The sequence below is a fragment of the Mobula birostris genome, chromosome 27 (genome assembly GCF_030028105.1).
Source record: "Mobula birostris isolate sMobBir1 chromosome 27, sMobBir1.hap1, whole genome shotgun sequence".
Taxonomy (NCBI): Eukaryota; Metazoa; Chordata; class Chondrichthyes; order Myliobatiformes; family Myliobatidae; genus Mobula; species Mobula birostris.
Genome location: NC_092396.1, coordinates 3,747,699 through 3,770,902, shown reverse-complemented (window position 1 = coordinate 3,770,902; position 23,204 = coordinate 3,747,699). Strand labels below are relative to the sequence as shown.

Sequence of the window (23,204 nt, the reverse complement as noted above, 5' to 3'; positions counted from 1 at the left end):
TCCTTGTTTTTATATTCTAGTTCATTTGACACGAATGCTAACATTGCCTTTTTTTAGACCTTTACGAGGGAGGAGAGAATGTTAAGGTGCGGAGTAGTTATATTGTCAGTGATGAGCAGAGAGTGAATGGTACACAAGCCATAATGCAGCAGCAGATTCAGATTTATTTGTCACATGTACATTGAAACAGTGAGATGTGTCATTTGTGTTAACAACCAGCACAGCCAAGCACGTGCTGGTGGCAGCCCGCAAGTGTCACCACACATGCCAGCGCCAACGTTGGACGTCTGCAGAACAACGCCAGCAGCAAAGCAAGCCCCTTTCCAATCCCTCCCACACACCCCGACAGGCTTTCCAGCCCCAGCACAGCCCCTCCAGGTCTCCAGTCCTTCTTTCCCCATGTACTGGGGTTCACAGACATCAGACCTCCAACTTCAGATTTCACCCCCAGGATGATGCAGGTACGTCACTGCCAGAATGGAAGTCACTCTTTCTGAATCCAAGAAAGCACTTGGAAAAGCATTACTGTTGTCACAGGTACTGAGATACTCTTCTCTGTGGATTGTCACCTTGGCGTGGTGGAGAGGTTTGTCTGCCATCTGAAGTTTAGCCACCTGGCCCACAGCTCCTGAAGAGTCTCCCATGGCGATAAGGTCAAGGGGGAGGTTGCAGACCATGAACGATCTGACCAAGTTCTCAACGGTGGAGCTGGCGCAAGATGACGGATCACAAAGGTGGAAGGCTGGAGTGTTGACGTGCCCCAGTCACCTTGTACTCCACGTCACTGAGCCCTGACCCTGATCTGTCGAGGACTACGTGGTAGCTGCCCATGAATCAGCCTCCCCACATTAAACAAAGTCACGTACAGGCATTCTCCATCAACGGAATCCACCCTAACATCCTGGGGTTACCAATAGCCAATCCGTTAGGAGATGTCAGGGATAAGATTTTTACACAGAAAGTGGTGAGTGTGTGGAATGGTCTGCCGGCAACGGTGGTGGAGGCGGATACGATAGGGTCTTTTAGGAGACTCCTGCGTAGGTACATGGAGCTTAGAAAAATAGAGAGCTATGGGTAACCCTAGGTAATTTCTAAAGTAAGTACATGTTCGGCACAGCATTGTGGGCCGAAGGGGCTGTATTGTGCTGTAGGTTTTCTATGTTTCTAACATCATAATCGCACAACCACAAGTGAGATACTGTGAAAACCTTTTTGCTTTTGCGTACGGTTTGGACAGATCACTGCATAAATTGGTAAAAAGAAAACAGAATATAACATAGTGTTGTAGTTACAAAGCAAGTGCAGATAGACGACTTGCAACTAAATGTATGAATGAATGAATTACTGATAACTGGAATTAATTTAATAACCATCACAATGATTGAAAGGTTATAAGGCTAGGAGCTGAATATTCTAGGGCTGTGGCTGTTTTTGGCAAGACAGGCAGAAGAAGATTAAGGATCTCTTCTGGAATTTAAAAGAATGAGAGGTGACGTGTGTGCTTTGTGTGATATATGTTTTGTGCATCATGGTCCAGAGGAACATTGTTTCATTTGGTTGTATATATATACAGCCAGATAATGACAAATTTGAACTTGAAATTGTATAGAATCAAGCCCGAGAGGTTTGACGGGGTAGATTCTGAGTTGTAGTTTTTCCTGATGGGGAAAGAGGTGAGAATCAGGTTCAGATCAAGGACTGGGCACTTTAAATGCAGATGTGCATAATTTTTTTTCTCTGAAAGCCATGACTCATGGAGTTTTCTCCACTGGGGAGTTGTAGGTGCTGAGTCATTCAGAACGTTGAAGGCAGAGGCAGTCAGAGTTTGTGCCGGACTCTGGGGGAATCAGAGATGGAAAATCGAGGATCAAGGGTTAACTTTACTTGCCAAATACATTTACATGTATTAGGAATTTGCTGTGGTACGATGACGTGACTTGCAAAAGAAAACAACATTCAACTATGATAAAGAATAAAGAATTACATAAAAATAAAGTTAGAGGGTAAAGTACAGATATGGAATAAATTGTGCATAAATACATAAATATCAACATATATTTACAATGTAAACAGTATTTTAGAAAGTGGCTTAAAGTGCTTACAGTGTAGTAGTAGTAATATGATCACTCTAGTTGAGTGTGATGTTCTTCTAAGGGTTTGTTTACTGGTGACCCCTCAGGTGACCGTAGAGGTTGACTATTGGTGGGTCCTCAGGTGACCGTAGGAGTTGTCTATTGGTGGGTCCTCGGGTCACCGTAGGGGTTGTCCATTGGTGGGTCCTCGGGTGGCCGTAGGGGTTGTCCATTGGTGGGTCCTCGGGTGGCTGTAGGGGTTGTCCATTGGTGGGTCCTCGGGTGGCCGTAGGGGTTGTCCATTGGTGGGTCCTCGGGTGGCCGTAGGGGTTGTCCATTGGTGGGTCCTCGGGTGGCCGTAGGGGTTGTCCATTGGTGGGTCCTCGGGTGGCCGTGGGAGTGTGTGGCTTGAGGCGTCACGGTAGCGTAGCGGTTACCATGGTGCTATTCCAGAGTTCAGAGTTCAATTCCGGTGCCATCTGTAAGGAGTTTGTACGTCCTTTCCATGAGTGCGTGGGTTTTCTCCAGGAGCTCTGGTTTCCTCCTACAGTCCAAAGATGTACTGGTTGTTAGATTAATTGGTCACTGTAAATTGCCCTGTGATTAGGCCAGGGTTAAATAGGTAGGTTATTGGGTGGTGTGGCCTTCTGGGCCAGAACAGCCCGTTCCGTGCTGTATCTGTAAATAAATAAATGGAGTAATCACCACACATAGAAACATACAGGGAAATATGTTGTTCTCTTTATTTTATTTCTTGAGCCATACAGCCTGCACTGGCCCTTCAGGCCCAATGAGCCCGCATTGTCCAATTACACCCAGGGGTAGGGCTGCCAACTTTCTCACCCCCAAATAAGGGACAAAAGTAGCAGTCAAACACAGGACTCTTGTGTTTACCCCGAGAAAGACTACCATGACCATGAAGCCTTGTGCGGGCACACGTGTGTGCATGCGTGATGTGTACATACAGGACGTGCGCATGCGTGTATGTGCTGATTTTTTTTCCACAAATTGGTTTTTGGCGATTCTGCTCAGTGAAACTACACTGTACATACATTATTTCTACTTTATATAGGCTGTGTATTTATCATATCATTCCTGCTTTTACTATACGTTACTGTTATTTTAGGTTTTATGTGTTATTTGGTATGATTTGTTAGGTTATTTTTTGGGTCTGGAAACGCTCAAAAATTTTTCCCATATAAATTAATGGTAATTGCTTCTTTGCTTTACGCCATTTCAGCACGAAAGGTTTCGTAGGAATGTTCTACCTTAGCCGGGGAAATACGGGACAAGGGCTGTCCCGTATGGGACAAGCCAATTTAGCCCAATATACGGGACGTCCCAGCTAATACGGGACAGTTGGCAACCCTACCCAGGGGACAAATTAACCTAACAATCCATATGCCTTTGGACTGTGGGAAGAAACTGGATGACCCAGGGGAAACCCATGCAGCCACGGTAACAACGTACAAATTCCTTACAGATCGCAGTAGGAATTGAACCCTGATCACCAGCACTGCAAAGCACTACACTAACCAATACGCGACCGTGCCTGTCTGAATGCAGCATGAAAACTTGAAGATGCAGGTTCATTATCCTCTCTGAGGTTCCTTAGCGTTGTTATAGCTGGGGGCGGTGATGGTGACAAGCTCCCATTACCTATTAAATGCTCGCACTAGTGTATGACACAAATAGTCTCTGACAACTAAGTCCAGCTCCCGGGCTTCACGTGTGGCTTAGCCACTAAGCCCAGAGGAACCATTTCTACTGACAGGAGAAGGGGCAAAGCGGGTTACTGGCGCCTTAAAACCAGTCGTTCGGGCAGATGGGGCTCGTCAGCCGAGGTTGGCAGCTCACCTAGGAGAAGGAAAACTCTGATCTCAAACCTCCACTGCCTTGCGTCTTTATGCACTCATGGGGAAGGCTTCTTGAGTTAACCCAAGAACGGTCTGGAGCTGGAGTCTCTAAGACAGTCCTACATTGAGGTCAATGCTGACTGGCAACTCCTGCAATGCTGCCAGTGTCAGTCTCTGCCGTTCCTTTGGGTTGATCAGCTGCTTGGAGAGGGGGAGCTTGCTACATGGGCAACAGCTTGCTCTCCATAAAGCACTGCCATTGCTTGTGTATTGACTGATGGCGCTGCATCAACAACGTAGGCAGGTAGGACACAACATCCATGGTTGACCTTGACCAATGGAGGGCCTCATCCTCTTTGACAGTGTCATACCTCACAATGTAGCACTGGATGTACACTCCACTGGCCACCGAATTCAAGCTGAAACCACTGCAGGCCAATCAAACCTCAAGCCTGGTTCATCGAAAGCAAACTGTGTTTTTACACTGGTCCATTCGAGAGTGTGCCGATATATTCATTCGAGAAAAGTGATAGTGGCCACTTTATTAGGTACACCTGTACACCTGCTCGTTAATGCAAACATTTTATCAGCCAATCATGTGGCAGCAACTCAATGCATAAAAGCATGCAGACATGGTCAAGAGGTTCAGTTGTTGTTCAGTCCAAACAATAGAATGGGGAAGAAATGTGATCTAAGTGACCTTGACCGTTGAATGACTGTTGGTGCCAGATGGGGTGGTTTGAGTATCTCAGAAACAGCTGATTTCATGGGATTCTCACCCACAACAGTCTCTAGAGTTTACAAAGAATGGTGCAAAAAATCAAAAAAAAACATACAGTGAGTGGTAGTTCTGTGGGTGAAAACACCTTGTTAATGAGAGAGGTCAGAGGAGAATGGCCAGACTGGTTCAAGATGACAGGGAGGTGACAGTAACTCAAATAACCACGAGTTACAACAGTGGTGTGCAGAAGAGCATCTCTGAACGCAGAACATGCTGAACCGTGAAGTGGACGGGCGGCAGCAGCAGAAGACCAGGAACACTCAGCAACAGACAAGGTGATGGAGGAACTACTCAGTGGGTCAGGCAGCATCTGTGAAGGGAAATGAATCGTCAACTGTCCAGGCCGTGACCCTTCATCGGGACTGAAAGTTAGAGGGGAGGTAATCGGAATGAAGAGGCAAGTGGAAGAATTGGAGTAAGGTATGGCAGGTGACGATCGGATCCAGGTGAGGGGGATGATAGACAGCTGGGTGAACGGTGAGTAGGAATGGAGATGGAGACCGGGAGGTGATGGGTGGAGCCAGGTGAGGGGGATGATAGGTGAGGGCAGACAGGAGATCTGCAGAATCTCCTGTGTTTATGTCTCACTGTATTAGTTCACTCTTTCCACTTCATGTACCTAGCCAAGTGCTTCTGAAATGATATTCTTGTATCTGCCTCAACCACTTCTTCTGGAGACTCCTTCCATATACTCACCTGCGTGAAAAAATTGTCCCTCGGGTCCCTTCGAAATCTTTCCCCTCTCTCCCTAAACCCTAAACACAAGAGATTCTACAGATGCTGGAAATCCAGAGCAACACACACACACAACGCCGGAGGAACACAGCAGGTCAGGCAGCGTCTATGGAGAGGAATAAACAGTTGATATTTTGAACTGAGACGCTTCATCAGAACATTCAGATATTTTGTGGAAATATGTTATCAAGCCTTTCCCACATGAAAATGGTTGGTTATACTCCCACAGGAGAGCCCTGCCGCCTGTTATTGATGTCCAACTGTACTCTGTGTCAGCAGAGTTATTTCCAAATATTTTTTGCTTTTTCCGCTTTCTATTGAATAAGCAGAACCTCTGAGCCTTTTGGGCTTTGAAGGGCAGAAACAGAATGAGAATCAGGTTTATTCTCACAGACGTTGTGAAATGTGTTGTTTTGTAGCAGCAATACAGACCATAAGACATAGGAGCTGGAATTCAGCCCATCGACTCTGCTGTGCCATTCCATCATGGCTGATTTATTATTCCTCTCAACTCTATTCTCCTGCCTTATCCCTATAATCTTTGAAGCCCTTACTAATCAAGAACTTATCATCTTCTGCTTTAAATATATCCAATGGTTTAGCCTCCACAGCCATCAGTGGAGATGAATTCCACAGATTCACCATCTTCCGGCTAAACGAATTCCTCCTCATCTCTGTTTGAAGCACCTTCAATAACTCCAAAAGACTGAAGTTGGGTAAAATACTGAAAGGCTTTTATTCGCTGTACAATATGACCTCCATGGTGAGTGTCTGCTCCCGGACTGAGGAGAAGGGGCAAGGCGAAATCATCTTTATACAGAAATCTGTGGGAGGAGCCACAGGGCAGTCAGCAGAGGGGCGTGTCCAGACAGTTAACCCAGTTACAACATATATATGGTTTACCACACTGTTCTAAATGGATGTGCCCCTATTTTGAGTCTGTGCCCTCTGGTCTTGACTCCCCCATCATCAGAAACATCCTCTCCAGCCAGGCTTTTCAATATTTGAAAGGTTCGATTGAGATACCCCCATTGTTCTGAACTCCAGTGAGCACAGGCCCAAATGCTCTTCATACATGAACCCTTTCATGCCCAGAATAATTCTCGCATACCTCCTCGGGACCCTCCCCAAAGCCAGCGCATCTTTTCATCGATAAAGGCCTCAAAACTGCTCACAATATTCCACGTGCACTCTGTCCAATGCCTTATAAAACCTCAGCATTACATCCTTGCCTTTGTATTCTAGTTCTCTTGAGATCCACTACAGTCAATACATAAAAATATAAAATACCACAAGGAGGATATATAAAAAATTACTAAGCAGTGCAAAAAGACAACAAAAGTGGTTAGTTTGATTCATAGGATCGTCTGTTCAGAAATCTGATGGTGGAGGGAGAAGCTGTTCTTAAAACACTGAGTGTGTGTCTTCAGGCTCATGTACCTCCCCACTGACAGTAGCAATGAGAAGAGGGCATGTCCTGGGTGGTGGGGGACCTTAATGCATGGAGGTGCGGCCTTTTGAAGGAGGCTTTTGCCTTATGGAACGTTGATTTTAATCTCACTCTGAAACAAATATGAAATATTATTGCTGCTTGTTTAACTCTCTGCTTCCATCGACAGTAAACCGACTGTTTCTGTGCCCTGTGCTTCAGAAACGGGCAGATGGGGCTCGTCAGCAGTGATTGGCAGCTCATTTAGGAGAAGGAAAACTCTGATCTCAAAACTCCGCTGCCTTGCAGTTATACCCACTCCTGGGGAAGGCTTCGGGAGCAAACCCCAAGGAAAAATCCAGATCGGCAGTCCTTAAGCAGTCCTATATTGAGCTCAACACTGGCTGACAACTCCTGTGATGCTGCTGGTACCAAACTGTATCGGCCTCTGCCGTTCCTTTGGGTTCATCAGATGTGTGGAGAGGGGGAGCTTGCTTCATGGGCAACAGCTTCCTCTTCATATTGTACTGCCCAGGCTTGCGTATCTAGACAGCTAGGACACAATATCCATGGTCAGCTCTGACTGATGGAGGCCTCCAACTCACTACTTCAGAATCCTGGCACAGGATCTTTTAAACGGCGGCAAGAAGTGACAGGTAAACTGTGCACTATTTCAGCATGAATGAACGATGTTACTAGTGGGCGCACACCCTTGTGCTTGGATGCGTGACGTGCTAGACGATTTATCAACTATATTTCAGTCTATACCATGTCAGGCTCTGTCTGCATTATTTCAGATCAATGCATCTGAACTACCCCGATCAAATTCAGGCAGTACGCTTGCTGCTATCGAGGCAGTGCTCAAACTAACACACTTGAACAATCCCATTTCTTGCTGATTAGTTCAAGAAATGATCCTTGAAGGACGGTATATTCTAAAGTGGTACACGCCAGAGGTTGCAAGCGGAGTGTTCTGCAGACAAACCTATTAATGTTGACTTGATGAAGTACTTTTTGACTTCATCAAGTATTTTTTTGCCAAAACTTTTAATGCTTGCTGCTTCACAACCATCTAAATTCTCTAACTCATTCTTGAATCACAGAAGGAGAAGAACGTGGTCCTGATCACCAAAGTGTTCTGAAGTTTGGATCCAGGTGTTCATGGAGCCACACGCAAACACGAGGAAATCTGCAGATGCTGGAGTTTCAAGCAACACACATTTTAATTCCACGTCCCATTCCCATTCTGATATGTCTATCCACGGCCTCCTCTACTATAAAGATGAAGCCACACTCAGGTTGGAGGAACAACACCTTATATTCCGTCTGGGTAGCCTCCAACCTGATGGCATCAACATTGACTTCTCTAACTTCCGCTAATGCCCCACCTCCCCCTCGTACCCCATCCGTTATTTATTTATATACACACATTCTTTCTCTCTCTCTCTCCTTTTTCTCCCTCTGTCCCTCTCACTATACCCCTTGCCCATCCTCTGGGTTTTCTCCCCTCCCCCTTTTCTTTCTCCCTGGGCCTCCTGTCCCATGATCCTCTCATATCCCCTTTGCCAATCACCTGTCCAGCTCTTGGCTCCATCCCTCCCCCTCCTGTCTTCTCCTATCATTTCGGATCTCCCCCTCGTCCTCTCACTTTCAAATCTCTTACTAGCTCTTCCTTCAGTTAGTCCTGACGAAGGGTCTCGGCCCGAAACGCCGACTGTACCTCTTCCTAGAGATGCTGCCTGGCCTGCAGTGAAATGTGTCATTTGTTTTAACAACCCGCACAACCAAAAGGTGTGCTGGGGGCTGCCTGCAGGAGTCACCGCGCATTCCGGTGCCAACACAGCTCACTCACAGTGCTGGGCAGAACAACACAGAACACAACAAGCAATGAAACAATGACAGCAAAACAAGCCCCGTTCCCCCCTCCCACCCACCCAGACACATAACAAAGATGCTCAAAGATCAACATTGCTGTCTGGATCCTCAACGCATGTCTGCCGTCCTTAACGAGGTGGCCTGTTGGCCATGTCCTGTTGCACATAGACACCGCTTACCAATACAGCGCGGTGGTTAGCGTTACGCCTAACTGCGCTAGTGATCAGTGATCGAGCTTCAGTTACTGCTCATAGTCATAGTCATACTTTATTGATTGGTTTTCATTACAGTTGCACCATAAATAATAAATAGTAATAGAACCATAAATAGTTAAATAGTAATAAGCAAATTATGCCAGTAAATTATGAAATAAGTCCAGGACCAGCCTATTGGCTCAGGATGTCTGACCCTCCAAGGGAGGAGTTGTAAAGTTTGATGGCCACAGGCAGGAATGACTTCCTGTGACGCTCCGTGCTGCATCTCGGTGGAATGAGTCTCTGGCTGAATGTACTCCTGTGCCCACCCAGAACATTATGTAGTGGATGGGAGACATTGACCAAGATGGCATGGGAGACATTACTGCTGTCCGAAAGGAGTTTGCTTGTCTCTCCACGATCCTGTGGATTCTCTAGTTTCCTCCTACATTCCAAAAAAAAGATACGGGTTAGGGTTAGTGCAGGAGAGTGGGGTTGAGAGGGATAATAAATCAGCCATGTTGGAATGGTGGAGCAGACGTGATGGGCTGAATGGTCCAATTCTTCTCCTGTACCTATGGTCTTATGGTCTACATATGGGTTAGGGTTAGTAAGGTGTGGGTATGCTATACGTATGGGTAAGGGTTAGTAAGGTGTGGGTATGCTGTACGTACGGTAAGGGTTAGTAAGGTGTGGGTACGCTGTGCTGCCACCAGAAACATACCGACACTTGAGGGTGGCCCCAGCACATCTTCGGACTGCGATCATCAGTGATGCAAATGATGCAGAAGTCTCAGGTACGTATATATAGCTAGGTGCCTAACACAACACGGTAGTCATTTTATGTATTGCTCTGTACTGCTGCAAAAAAAAAACTTAATTTCATGACATGTGAGTGATGATAAACCTGATTCTGATATGGGTCTCTATTGTGGACTGAGAGTGGGAAGGGGGCAGGGAGAGGGGAATCACGGTTGGGAAAAGGGGAGGGGAGAGAGGAGGGAGCAGGAATACCCGGACAGACATTTTATAATGATTAATAAACAAATTGTATGGAATCAAATGACCTTGCCTGTTGTTTCAGGGCTGGCTGTGTCTGCACCCTCACCACCCACCCATCCCTAGCACTCTTCCTCTGCCACCTGTCCCACACCACATCCCGCGGGGCCCCAAACCCCTCCCGCGGGCTCCACACCCCTTCCACAGGGCCCAACACCCCTCCCACGGGTCCCACACCCCTCCCGCAGGTCTCCACCCTCACCATTCCCAACATCCTTTGTTCCTGCCAGATTTTACAAACTTGCTCTCTGCTCTATATGGACAGTTACAATACTGCGCAAAAGTTTTAGGCCCCCTAGTTATATATATATATATATATGTGTGTGTGTGTGTCTAAGACCTTTGCACAGTACTGTACATGTGACAAATAAAGCTAATTGTTAAGGTCTTTAACCTTATTATTCCCTGATTTATTATTGCGACCATCTCTTTTCAGAACCACATGTGCCTCATGTCTTGATGGAGAGCGGAGATATGGCAGCTGATGAATATGAGCAACTTTTAAAAGGAAAAAGTGATTTTGTCAAAGGAACCAAAAAGAATCCAAGCTCAGAAAAGAAGGTAAAAACTAGCAGCAAGAAGTTTGCAGAATGTCTTTAGTTTCAAATCAGGAGTATTTCTAATAGAGGGGCGAGGCCTGGAGAGACAGGGTTTGAACACGGGAAACAAGGACTAGCAGGGTGGGTAACATGGTCAGTGGACTTGTTGGGCTGTAGTCTAGCTTTTTGTGCTGGAGATCAGCAGAGAGATTGTTATTGTGTCTCCACTCACCCAGACTTTCTATGTCACGCGTAGTCACCATGGCAACGTGCTCAGCATGGATTGGCTAGGCCGGAGGGCCTGTATTCATGCTGTTCAGTCCCATGGCTCTACACACAGACGCCACTTACAAGGTCGCTCCTGCACCTAATAAAGTGGCCACTGAGTGTAAGTTCATGGTCTTCTGCTGCTGTAGCCCACCTAGTTCAAAGTTCAATGTGTTGTACGTTCAGAAATTGTGCACTATTGTTGTAACGAGTGGTTATTTGAGTTACTGTCGCCTTCCCATCATCTTGAACCAGTCTGGCCATTCTCCTCTGACCTCTGATTAACAAGGCATTTTTTCCACACAGAACTGCACTCGCTGGATTGTTTTTGGTTTTTGCATCATTTTCTGTAAACTCTAGGGACTGCTGTGCATGAAAATCTCAGGAGATCAGCAGTTTCTAAATTACTCAAACCACCTCATCTGACACCAACAATCATTCCACAGTCAAAGTCCCTTAGATTTCATTTCCTCCCCATTCTGATGTTTGGTCTGAGCAACAACTGAACCTCTTGACTATGACTGCATGCTTTTTATGTTTTGTGTGGCTGTCACACGATTGGCTGATTAGGTGTTTGCATTAATGTGTACAGCTGTGCCTAACAAGGTGGCCACTGAATGTTTAACTGTGATTCGGCCAACAGCTGTGTCATTGATGAAGCTGTAGGTAGTATTGGAGCTGTGCTTGGCCACACAGTCGTGGGTGTAAGGAGAGCCAGGCATACCTCCTTGTGCTGATGGTCAGCGAGGAACTGGCCAAAATCCCCTTGCGGACCTGTGTCACTGCACGTATTTTCCCTCAGATGATCTTTTCGTTCTCTGACAGAAGGAGATAATTAGAAAACGCCTGAACAAGGACATTGGGCACCACCCTGTCGTCATGCTGAATTTCTGCCCAGACTTAAAGAGCTCCCAGCCTGACCTAAGGATGGCCCAGGGAGAATTCATTTTCCTCATTGACCGCAGTGGAAGTATGAGTGGGATAAACATCAGTCGAGTTAAGGTAACAATGACCGCTTCGAACATTGCCATTCATAGCCGGTGAAAGTCTCCCTACCCAAAGCCATTCCCAGAAAAATCCCAACACTCTGCAACTTGACATGGCACACAGTGTTAGCTCTAGTGACATACGTTTAGGATTCTAACTGGCTGCATCACTGTCTGGTGTGGGGGTGAGGGGCTACTGCAGAGTATCAAAGTAAGCCACCGAGAGTTGTAAACGTAGTCAGCCCCATCATGGGCACTAGCCTCTGTAGTATTCAGGACATCTTCAAGGAACGATGCCTCAAAAAAGCACATCCATCATTAAAAACCCTCATCACCCAGGACATGCCCTCTTCTCATTGCTAACATCAGGAGGGAGGTACAGGAGGCTGAAGGCACCCACTCAACGATTCAGGAACAGCTTCTTCCCCTCTGCCATCTGATTTCTGAACGGACATTGAACCCATGAACACCACCTCACTACTTTTTTTATTTCTATTTTTGCATTACTTATTTAATTAACTATTTAATATACATATACTTCCTGTAATTCACAGTCTTTTTTCTCTATTATTATGTATTGCATTGTACGGCTGCTGCAACGTTAACACATTTCGTGATGTAAGCCTGTGATATTATACCTGCTTGTAACTCTGACACGTAAAATGCTGGAGGACCTCAGCAGGTCAGGCAGCACCTATGGAGGGGAAACAAACAGTCAACGTTTCAGACAGAGACCCTTTATTAGGATTGGAAAGGAAGGGGGAAGAAGTCAGCATGACTTTGAGAGTTGGCCTGCCTGGAGGACATATCCTGCTTTGGCTGGCGATGAGCATCTGTACGTTTGACTTGTGGACTCTGTCTACACTTTTCACTGCCTCAGTAAAGCAGCTGGCACAATTAAAATTATAAACACAAGTGATTCTGCAGATGCTGGAAATCCAGAGCAAAACACACAAAATGCTGGAGGAGCTCAGCAGGTCAGGCAGCACCTATGGAGAGGAATAAGCAGTTGGCATTTCGGACCCTGATCCTCCGTCAGGACCTTTGAGTTACTCTGGATTTCCAGCATCTGCTGAATCTCTTGTGTTTGTAACTTTAGTTTTATTAGTTTAGTGTTATTTGTCATATTAACATTGAAACTTTGAAACATACGGTCAAGTGTGTTGGTTGCATCAACAACCAATACAGTCCAAGGACTGTGTTGGCAGAAGACCACGAGTGTTGCCACAAATCTGGCACCAACATAGCAAGCTCACAATTTACTAATCCTCACCCATACATATTCGGAATGGAGAAGAAACTCCTTACAAACAGAAAGAGCTAGTACAGACTGAAGGGGTAGAATAGCCCTCTGTGTGCTGTCAGTGGTGTGGCCAGCAGAGTTGCCCCCTCAAAGGGTCAGTGACCTGTGTTCATCCTCACCTTGGGTGCTGTCTGTGTGGAGTTTGCATGTTCTACCTGTGGCCACACGGGTCGACTTCTAGTCTCTCATTTCCTTTCACATCTCCAAGATGTACAGGTGAGTTAACCAGCTGTTCTAGGATGATTGGGAGAAGAGGGAGGGGGGCGGTACAAGCTGGCAGGTGATAGGTGAGATCATGTGAGGGGGAAGGACTGAAGAAGAAGGAATCTGATAGGAGAGGAGAGTGGACCAGGGCAGGAGGAGGTGCACCGGGGGGGGGGGGAGGTGATAGGCAGGTGAGGAGAAGAAGTAGGAGGGGAGTCAGATTAGGGAATGGAGAAAGAGAGAAATGGGGAAGGCGGCCAGAATTACCAGAAGATAGAGAAACCAATATTCATGCCATTCGGTTGGAGGCTACCCAGACAAAATATGAAGAGTTGCTTCTCCAACCTTATCAGCTTGTAATCCTTCCCCTCCTCCTACCTTCATATTCTGGCTTCTGCCCTCTTCCTTTCTAGTCCTGATGAATGTCTCAGCCTGAAATGTGGACAGTACATTTCCCCTCCATAGTTGCCACCTGGCCTGCTGAATTGTGCAATGTTTGACCAGCACACCATTGTTCAGCTTCAGACCTGGTGAGTACGGTTTACCCTAACTCTCCACCTTTTCTTGCTGTTGTAAAGGAAGCAATGCTGGTTGTCCTGAAGAGCCTGGTACCATCGTGTCTGTTTAATATCATCGGCTTTGGCTCCACGTTCCGGACCTTGTTCCCAGCAAGCAGGTCTTACAATGACGTAAGTCGTTATCTTTGTCAATTTATCATGAAAAATCACACATCAAGAGGCTGCTTGTATTTTTGAACTGATTTAAATTACTTTTCAACATTCATTAAGAATACGTAATTGAATATCAAGTGTAAAAGCTGTTAGAAAAATAATTGGTGTTAATGGGACTGGCACAAACTTTGGCCTTTTCATTGATGCTAATGCTCATTGTCAGACATCTTATTCTCCACATCATATGCATTTTTCTTGCTATTTTATCAATGTTCGTTAACCTTCTGAACATCTCTTGCTCTCAATAATCTTGGTTCAATCTACTCAACCGACATGTACGACTTCACTCACCACAATTCCGAACTGATTCCACGGTGTACAGACTCACTTTTAATGACTCTTTAGACCATAAGGCCAAAAACTTAGGAACAGAATTAGGCCATTTGGCCCATTGAGTCTGCTTTGCCCCTCCATCGTGGCTGATTTATTATCCCTTTCAACCCAATTCTCCTGCTTTCACCCCATAACCTTTGACACCCTTACTAATCAAAAAACTATCAACCTCCACTTTCAATATACCAAGTGATTTGCCCTCCACAGCCGTCTGTGGCGATGAATTCCTCAGATTCACCACCCTCTGACTGAAGAAATTCCTCTTCATCTTGCTCTTTTTTTATGTTTTAAGCATGGGGTCCGTGTACCAAGGCTGGGAACCCCTGTTCTATAGGGCCGTCCCTCTATTCTGGGATTGAGCCCTCTGGTCCTTGACTCCCTCACTATAGGAAACATCCTCTCCACATCCACTCTATCCAGGCTTTTCAATATTCAATAGCTTTCATTGAGGTTTCTCCTCGTTCTTCTAAGCTCCAGCGAACTCAGGCCCAGGGCCAACAAACACTCCTCATATGTTAACCCTGTCATTCCTGGAATCGTTCTCGTGAAACTCCTCTGAACCTTCTCCAATGTCAGTACATCCTTTCTTCGATAAAGGGCACAAAGCTGCTCGCAGTAGGCTGGATGCAGTCTTATGTTACATCCCTGCTTTTATAACATTGCATTTACAACTCATGTTCTCATGCTATTTTTTATTTGCACAATGTGTCTGCTTTTTAACATTGATTGCTTGTCAGTTTTTGTTTTGGTATAATTGGTTTATTGTTACACATAATTGTATTTAATGTGTCTAGTTAGTTTATTACCATCACGCGTACCAGGGAGCAGTGAAACACTTGGTTTTAGCTGCAACGCATACAGATTATTGCATCACATCAATGCGTTGAGGTAGTACGAGGGAAAACGTTAACATAATGCAGAGTCACACAAAATGCCGGAGGAACTCAGGCAGCCGAGCAGCTTCTGTGTAGGGACTCAGTTTAGGGTTCTGGCTGATTCCCCTTCATCTGGTCCACAGACGCTGCCTGACCGGCTGAGTTCCTCCAGCATTTTGTGTGTGGTGCTCAACATTTCCAGCATCTGCAGAATCTCCTGTCTGCTTATGGAGTGTGTTACAGTTACCGAGAAAGTGCAGTGCAGGCAGGCAATAAGGTTCTAAGCCATGATGAGGTAGGTTGTGAGATCAAGATGATGATGATAATGATGATGATGATGATGATGATGATGATGATCATCATCATCATCATGTGAGATCGAGAGTCCATCTTAATGTACTAGAGAACCGTCCAATAGTCTTGTAACAGTGAATAGAATCTTTAACCTATGTTCTTGATATTTATTGCTTATTTATTTATCATTATTATCAAAAAATTCAAAGTGCAAGATATATTATCAAAGTACATAAATGTCACCACATACAGCCCTGAGATCCATTGTCTTGCGGGCATTCTCCATAAATCCATAGAATAATAACCATAATAGGATCAGTGAAAGACTTCACCAGCTTAGGTGTTCAAACAATGTGCAAAAGACAACAAGCTGTGCAAATATAAAAAGAAAGAAATAATAATACTTTATACTTTATACTTTATTGTCACCAAACAATTGATACTAGAGCGTACAATCATCACAGCGATATTTGATTCTGCTCTTCGTGCTCCCTGGAGTACAAATTGATAGTAAATATTAAAATTTTAAATTAAATTATAAATCATAAATAGAAAATGGAAAAGGAAAAGTAAGGTAGTGCAAAAAAACCAAGAGGCAGGTCCGGATATTTGGAGAGTACAGCCCAGATCCGGGTCAGGATCCGTTCAGCAGTCTTATCACAGTTGGAAAGAAGCTGTTCCCAAATCTGGCCGTACGAGTCTTCAAGCTCCTGAATCTTCTCCCGGAGGGAAGAGGGACGAAAGGTGTGTTGGCTGGGTGGGTCGTATCCTTGATTATCCTGGCAGCACTGCTCCGACAGCGTGCATTGTAAAGTGAGTCCAAGGACGGAAGATTGGTTTGTGTGATGTGCTGGGCTGTGTTCACGATCTTCTTCAGCTTCTTCCAGTCTTGGACAGGATAACTTCCATACCAGGTTGTGATGCACCCCAGCAGAATGCTTTCTACGGTGCATCTATAAAAATTAGTGAGGGTTTCAGGGGACAGGCCAAATTTCCTTAAATAAGCAATAAGTATCAAGAACACGAGACGAAGAGTCTTTGAAAGTGAGTCCATAGGTTGTGGGAAGATTTCAATGATGGGGCAAGTGAAGTTGAGTGAAGTTATCCCCTTTGGTCACGGGCCTGATGGTTGAGGGGTAATGACTGTTCCTGAACCTGGTAGTGTGGGTTCTGAGGCTCCTGTACCTTCTTCCTAATGGCAGCAGTGAGAAGGGAGCATGGCCTGGGTGGTGGGGGTGGTGGGGGCTAGGGTTTGTATTATTATTTTTCTTTTAGTATTTGCATAGTCCGTTGTCTTTTGCATCACTGATTGTTTGTCTATCTTGATGGGTGTGGTTTCTCATTGATCCTATCGTGTTTCTTTGTATTTTCTGTGAATGCCCACAAGAAAGTGAATCTCAGGGTTGTATATGGTGATATATATGTACTTTGATAATAAATTTCCTTTAAATATTGAACGTTGGTGGGATGTGCTCTTGGACTTTTTTATCTTCTGCCCAATGGGAGGGGGAGAAGGGAGACCATCCAGGATGGGTGGAATCTCGGATTATTTTAGCTGCTTTACTGAGGCAGCAAGAAGTCCTCTGCAGTTTCTTGCTGTCACGGGCAGAGCAGATAGGATGTTTTCTGTGTTGCCTTGATAAGTATCATGTCGCAGGTTGGAATGCGAAGTCTGAGCTGGAATCAGATCTTATTGAATTGTGAAACAGGCTCGAAGGTTGAGTGGCCTAATCCTGCTCCTAATTTGTGTGTTCATGTGTTTGTCTGCCCTGTCTACATTATTCACCTTCTGTGAATAATTTAAAAGAATTTCTGACTATTGACAGACAGGGAATCATAACATGGTCATACTGCTTTATCAGTACACACTCAATGGCCACTTTATTAGGTACACCCGCTCGCCAATGCTGCAGCGGGCGCTATGGTAGTGTAACAGTTGGTGCAGTGCTGTTACAGCTTGTGGCGTTCCGGGCTCCGGATTTCAATTCCAGCACCATTCTGTAAGGAGTCTCTGTCCGTGGAATGTGTGGATTTTCCCCGGGTGCTCCAGTTTCCTCCCACAGTCCAAAGACTGGTTAGTAGGTTAACTGGTTACCGGTTAGTAGGTTAATTGATCATTTAAATTGTCCCATTATTAGGTTAGGGTTAATCGGGGTTGTGTAGTTGTTGCAGAGTGGTGTAAAGGACTGGAAGGGCCTATTTTGCAGTGTATCACTGTATAAATATCTGATCAGTCCATCACATGGCAGCAGCCCAGTGCATAAAAGCATGCAAACCTGGTCAAGAGGTTCAGATGTTGTTCAGACCAAATGACAGAATGGGGAAGAATGTGACCTCAGGGACTTTGACTCTGGATTGATTCTTGGTGCTAGATGGGGCAGATTGAGTATCTCAGAAACTGCTGATCTCCTGGGGTTTTCACACACAACAGTCTTCAGAGTTTACAGAGGATGGTGTGAAAAACAATAAAAAACATCCAGTGAGCAGCATTCTGTGGGCAAAAATGCCCTGTTAATGACAGAGGTCAGGGGAGAATGGCCAGACTGATTCAAGCTGACAGGAAGGTGACAGTAACTCAAATAACCACACTTTACAACAGTGGTGAGCATCTGTGAATGTACAGCACATCGATCCTTGAAGTGAATAGGCTACAGCAACAGAAGACTATGAACAGCACGTTCAGTGGCCACTTTATTAGGTACAGGAGGTAGCCAATAAAGGAGCCACTGAGTATCGAACAATACAAGCCCTTTGGCCCATAATATTGTGACAAACGCTGGACAGACCTGCTTCAATATTGATTAATATTCTCTGCATGGCCAAACTAAAGTTACTGAATTGTCAGGACATGGTTCACATGAACTTGGGCAAAGAAGTAAGCATGACAACATTCCTATTGGCTAACTCTCCAATGAGGCCTCTTAGGGTGGTTAAGATGGCGTATGGTGTGCTGGTTGTCAAGAGTGACTTCAAGAGCCACAAAATATTGTTGCAGCTCTATAAGACCCTGGTTAGACCGGAGGGGAGAATGCGAGGTCCACTGTTAGAGGTGTACGAGATGATAAGAGGCCTAGATCGAGTAAACAGACAGAAACTTTTCTCGCAGTGCGGAAATGGCTAATATGAGGGGGATTAAGCTTAGGGTGATTAAGGTACCTAATAAAGTGGACTGAGTGTATTTGCTTGTTGCAATCAGTTATGTTTAAATTGTTGATTATGAGGTGAAAACAAAACAACTTTGATTTGTAAGCCGAGCACCTGAGGATCTTTCGTTGGTAGCAGTGAATTACTCCCACTGTTTATTCAGTTACGGAGACCAGTTGGAACTGGAGCCGTCAGAAAGCACTGTTTTAATTCTCTGCATCCTGGCTCCTTCCTCACCTTGATTTCTACCCAAGCTGCTTCCAGTCACCCCCCTCCATCACTGAGCACCTTGTGTGAAAGGCCAGTTCTGCTGCACTAGAGAAGCAGCTGGCTTCTGACGGATTTGCAAGCTGCGCTCTGCATCTCCATCGGAAATGTTCACGTTGAATAAATCAGGATCAAAGACTCCCATCCGCACAGCTGAGCAAATAACACCCGCACCTGACCCCGGCCATAATCATGTACAGTGCACAGCAGCAATAAAAACAAATAATGACTTCAATCCTCAAAGCAAACACCCTCAGATAATTCAAAGTGACATAAAGTCCTGAAACAACGCTCTAAATCTGCCTCAGTCATGAGGGTGATGTGACGCATGGAGACCTGACTCAACTGGAAGGGGAAAGACTCAACGAAAAGTTCAAAGTTCAGGGTAAATTTATTACCAAAGCACATACATGTAACCTCGGACAATCCTGAGATCCATTTTCTTGCAGGCATTCACAGTAAATACAAAGAAGCAAAAAAAAATACAAAATAATAATAATATATAAATAAGCAATGAACTTTGAGAACGTGAGATGAATAGGTCCTTGAAAGTGAGTCAACTGGTTGTAGAAACATTTTAGATAGATAGATAGATAGGTATACTTTATTGATCCCGAGGGAAATTGGGTAAGTGAAGTTGAGTGAAGTTATCCCCTCTGGTTCAATACCCTGATGGCTGAGGGGTCATACCTGTCCCTGAACCTGCTGGTGTGGGTTCTGAGGCATCTGAACCTTCTTCCTGATGGCAGCAGTGAGAAGAGAGCATGACCTGGATGGTGGGGGTCCCTGAAGATGGATGATGTTTCTTGCAAGTTTTTCTTAAATCCTCTTTTCCCTGAAGAAATCATATTCTGCAATGTGTAGAAGACAACAAATTGTGGAAATACAAAAAGAAAGAAGAAAGAGAAGGAATAATAATAATAATACTCAATATGAATATGTATACAGGCACAATCAAGTGGCAAACACCATCCACCAAAGTTCTTCTTTAAAATATAAACTCATAAAAGACACCGCACCTTACTATAAATACAAGCTGGCCCAGTGTTAGAGGCAGAGTCCTACAAATTATATTACAACCCGTAATAGCGGTTTGGATGCTCATGCTTGAGCGCTTGGTGATGGTGCTGATGTTTGCTTTTTTTTTGCCAGTGGGGGCCAGGATGTTTGCTCACTGCTGCTTCCACGTGGGAGGGGGGAACTGGGGGTGGGGGACTTCCAGTTCTTACGTTTATCTGTAGTTCATTCTTTGGGGCACTTCTCTGTTTTCGTGGATGCTTGTGAAGAAAAAGCATTTCTGGATGTATATTTTATACATTTCTCTGACATTAAGTTGGACCTTTGAACCTTTGGATATAATATTACACGATAAACAAGCAAGAACAATGTACTTTATAGATCTAACTATTCCAAACATAGATAAGTGAAAAACACCAGAAGTATGCTGAATTAAAAGAGGAAATTGAAGGACTTTGGAACATGAGCAGGGCATGCATTGTCCTGATAGTAATAGCTACAACTTCTATCATCCCAAAGTCACCACACAATAGCATTAAACAATTAAGCCTGCACAGCAACATTTATGTAAATCTTCAGAAAGCCACTTCTAGAAGTTCCTACAATTGACAAATGAACAAGTTTGGCTATGCCCGAACCTTAGGTTTTAACTGAGCTGAGAAAAAATAAAAATACAAGAATAATAAAGAATAAATAATCAATAAATATTGATAATATGAGATGAAGAGTCCTTGAAAGTGAGGACGTAGTTTGTGGGAACAGTTTAGTGGTGGGGTAACTGGAGTTGAGTGACGTTATCCCCACTGGTTCAAGAACCTGGTGGTTTTGGACTGCACCTTGTAAGGTGCTTGCAGAGCATCAGTGTCTCTATAGTAGCATCTTGTCCTCAATGTTCGAGATGCTGTGATGATAAGCAAAACGGTTCAGAGGCCAACTCTGTGGGGCGTCTGGGTATGCGATCATAAGATGTAAGAGTGGAATTAGGCCATTTGGTTTATTGAGACTGCTGTATCATTCAGTCATGACAGATAATTTTTTTCAACCCCATTTTCCTGCCCCTTCCCTGAAGTCCTTGATCAAGAACTTCTCAAACTCTGTCTTAAGGATACCCAACGACATGGCCTCCACAGCCATCTGTAGCAAAGAATTCCACAGATTTACCACCTCTTGGCTAAAAAAAAATTGCTCCTAATACCAATTCTGAAGGGACTTTCCTTTATTACGAGGCTGCGCCCCTGAGCTTTGACCTTCCTGCTAATGGAGAGATCCTCTCCAAATCCACTCCACCCAGGCCTTTTAGAAATCATTGGGTTTCAAAAAGATCCTCCCCCATTCTTTTAAACTCCAGTGACTACTGGCCCAGAGACATTAAATGCTGCTCATATGTTAACCCTTTCATTCCTCGGATCATCTTGTAAACCTCCTCTGGACCCTCTCCAGAGCAATTACATCTTAAATACAGGTGCCAGAGTTGTTCCTGGTGTTCCAGATGTGGTCCAACCAATGCCATAGAAAGCCTCAGCATTACTTTCCTGTTTTAATATTCTAGTTCTCTTGAAATGAATGCTAACATTGCATTTGCCTTCTTCACCACCCACGCATCTGGTGAATTCTTTTATTTATTTAAAGATATAGCACGATAATTGAGTTAGATATGGCCCTTGTGGCTAAAGGGATCAGGGGGTATGGAGAGAAGGCAGGTACAGGGTTCTGAGTTGGAAGATCAGCCATGATCATACTGAATGGCAGTGCAGGCTCGAAGGGCCAAATGGCCTACTCCTGCACCTATTTTCTATGTTTCTATGATAACAGGCACTTCCATCCCAACGAGCCCACGCTGCACAAATACACCCAGATGGCCGATTAACCCACACACCCACACGTCTTTGGAATGTGGGAGGAAACGCTAGCACACGTTCATGGGGAGAATATACAGTACACTCTCCTACAGTCAGCAGCAGGAACTGAACCCAGACTGCCGACATTGTAAAACATCACGCTGCTACGCTAACAATAGCCTCTGTTTTATTTAGTACATTACCATTACAAATTACTGCACATCGGCAAATCATTATTTTGTACTTTATTAGTTAAGTCTGCTAAGTGTGTTTTTAAATGTTGCTGCTGTAATGAAAGAATTTCCCACTGTGGGTCAATAAAGTATTTATTATTTTTATTATTAATTTTAACATGCCACTCTAACCCAAAGGAAATCGACGTGATTCCAGGGCCAGGAGTTAGTTAGACTGTGTGAAAGGGAGTGACTGCTTCACTCTAGGCTGAGGTCAAGCATGCTCAGAAAAGCAATCTTCAAAAAGACAACCCTGAAAACCAGAACCCTCAGCTCATGAAAAATAAAGTGATTTATTTTTCTGTTAAGATCAATCTCTTGTAAGCAATCTGTCTCTGTGCGCACTGCATACGCAGCCAAGAAAGTACACCGATATTTCTACTTCCTCATAAGGCTGAGGAAATTTGGCACGTCCTCAATAACTTACCAGTTTTTCCAGATGATCCATAGAAAGTCTACGTGAATGTGCCACTGGATGGTACGGCAGCTGCTCTGCCCAAGATCGTAAGAAGCTACAGAGTTGTGGACATGGACCCCATGGTCAGTATATCAGCAAAACCAGCCAACCCATCTACAGTTCCCAGTACCAATGTAATCAAGGACCCCTCTCACCCCAGACCTTCTCTCTTTTCCCTCTCCTGTTAGGCAAAAGATGCAAAAGCCTGAAGGCATGACTGCCTGTCAGGAATTGTAGAGGAGCGTAACGAGAGAACCGTGAATGGTGGTGAACCCGAGCGTAGAGAAACATCTAGAATTAACTCAGACTCAGATGAAACAAGACAACTCAAACAAAATCCAAAGTCAAAATCACAAGCAGTAGTATTAGAAATGGAACTCCTATGATTGAGCACTGAGTGCTCAGGACGAGGCCTTTAAGTACAGGCTTTCCATGGAAGAATGGCAGGGAATAATTGTCAGTCTGATCCTTAAAGGGACCGTGGCAGCTGACCGTACTCCGGGGAATTGGAATTCCGAAACTTGAATGCCTGCCACCTTTCAGTCAGGGCCATAACAAGGAGGCTTGAGCCAAAAGCAGAGCAGCGGAGATGATTTACCAGTAAATAATAGATTGCAAAATAATAAGCCACAAGGGGCCACAAAACAAGAGCAAGCAGACAACAAGGTAAACTTTAGGCGAGGAGAGTGAAAACGGCTGAAGCCGGCTGGTTTGA

At 44.8% G+C, this 23,204-nt stretch overlaps 1 protein-coding gene across 1 annotated transcript in view; it reads left to right on the top strand.

The window, feature by feature from the left end:
• vwa5b1 (von Willebrand factor A domain containing 5B1) overlaps positions 1-23,204 on the top strand; it is a 126,642-nt gene that overhangs the window by 26,996 nt on the left and 76,442 nt on the right. The window contains exons 6-8 of the mRNA XM_072244953.1: positions 10,438-10,562; positions 11,633-11,809; positions 13,879-13,989. Coding sequence (XP_072101054.1) covers positions 10,438-10,562; positions 11,633-11,809; positions 13,879-13,989 — 413 coding nt within the window. The remainder of the gene's footprint in view (positions 1-10,437; positions 10,563-11,632; positions 11,810-13,878; positions 13,990-23,204) is intronic.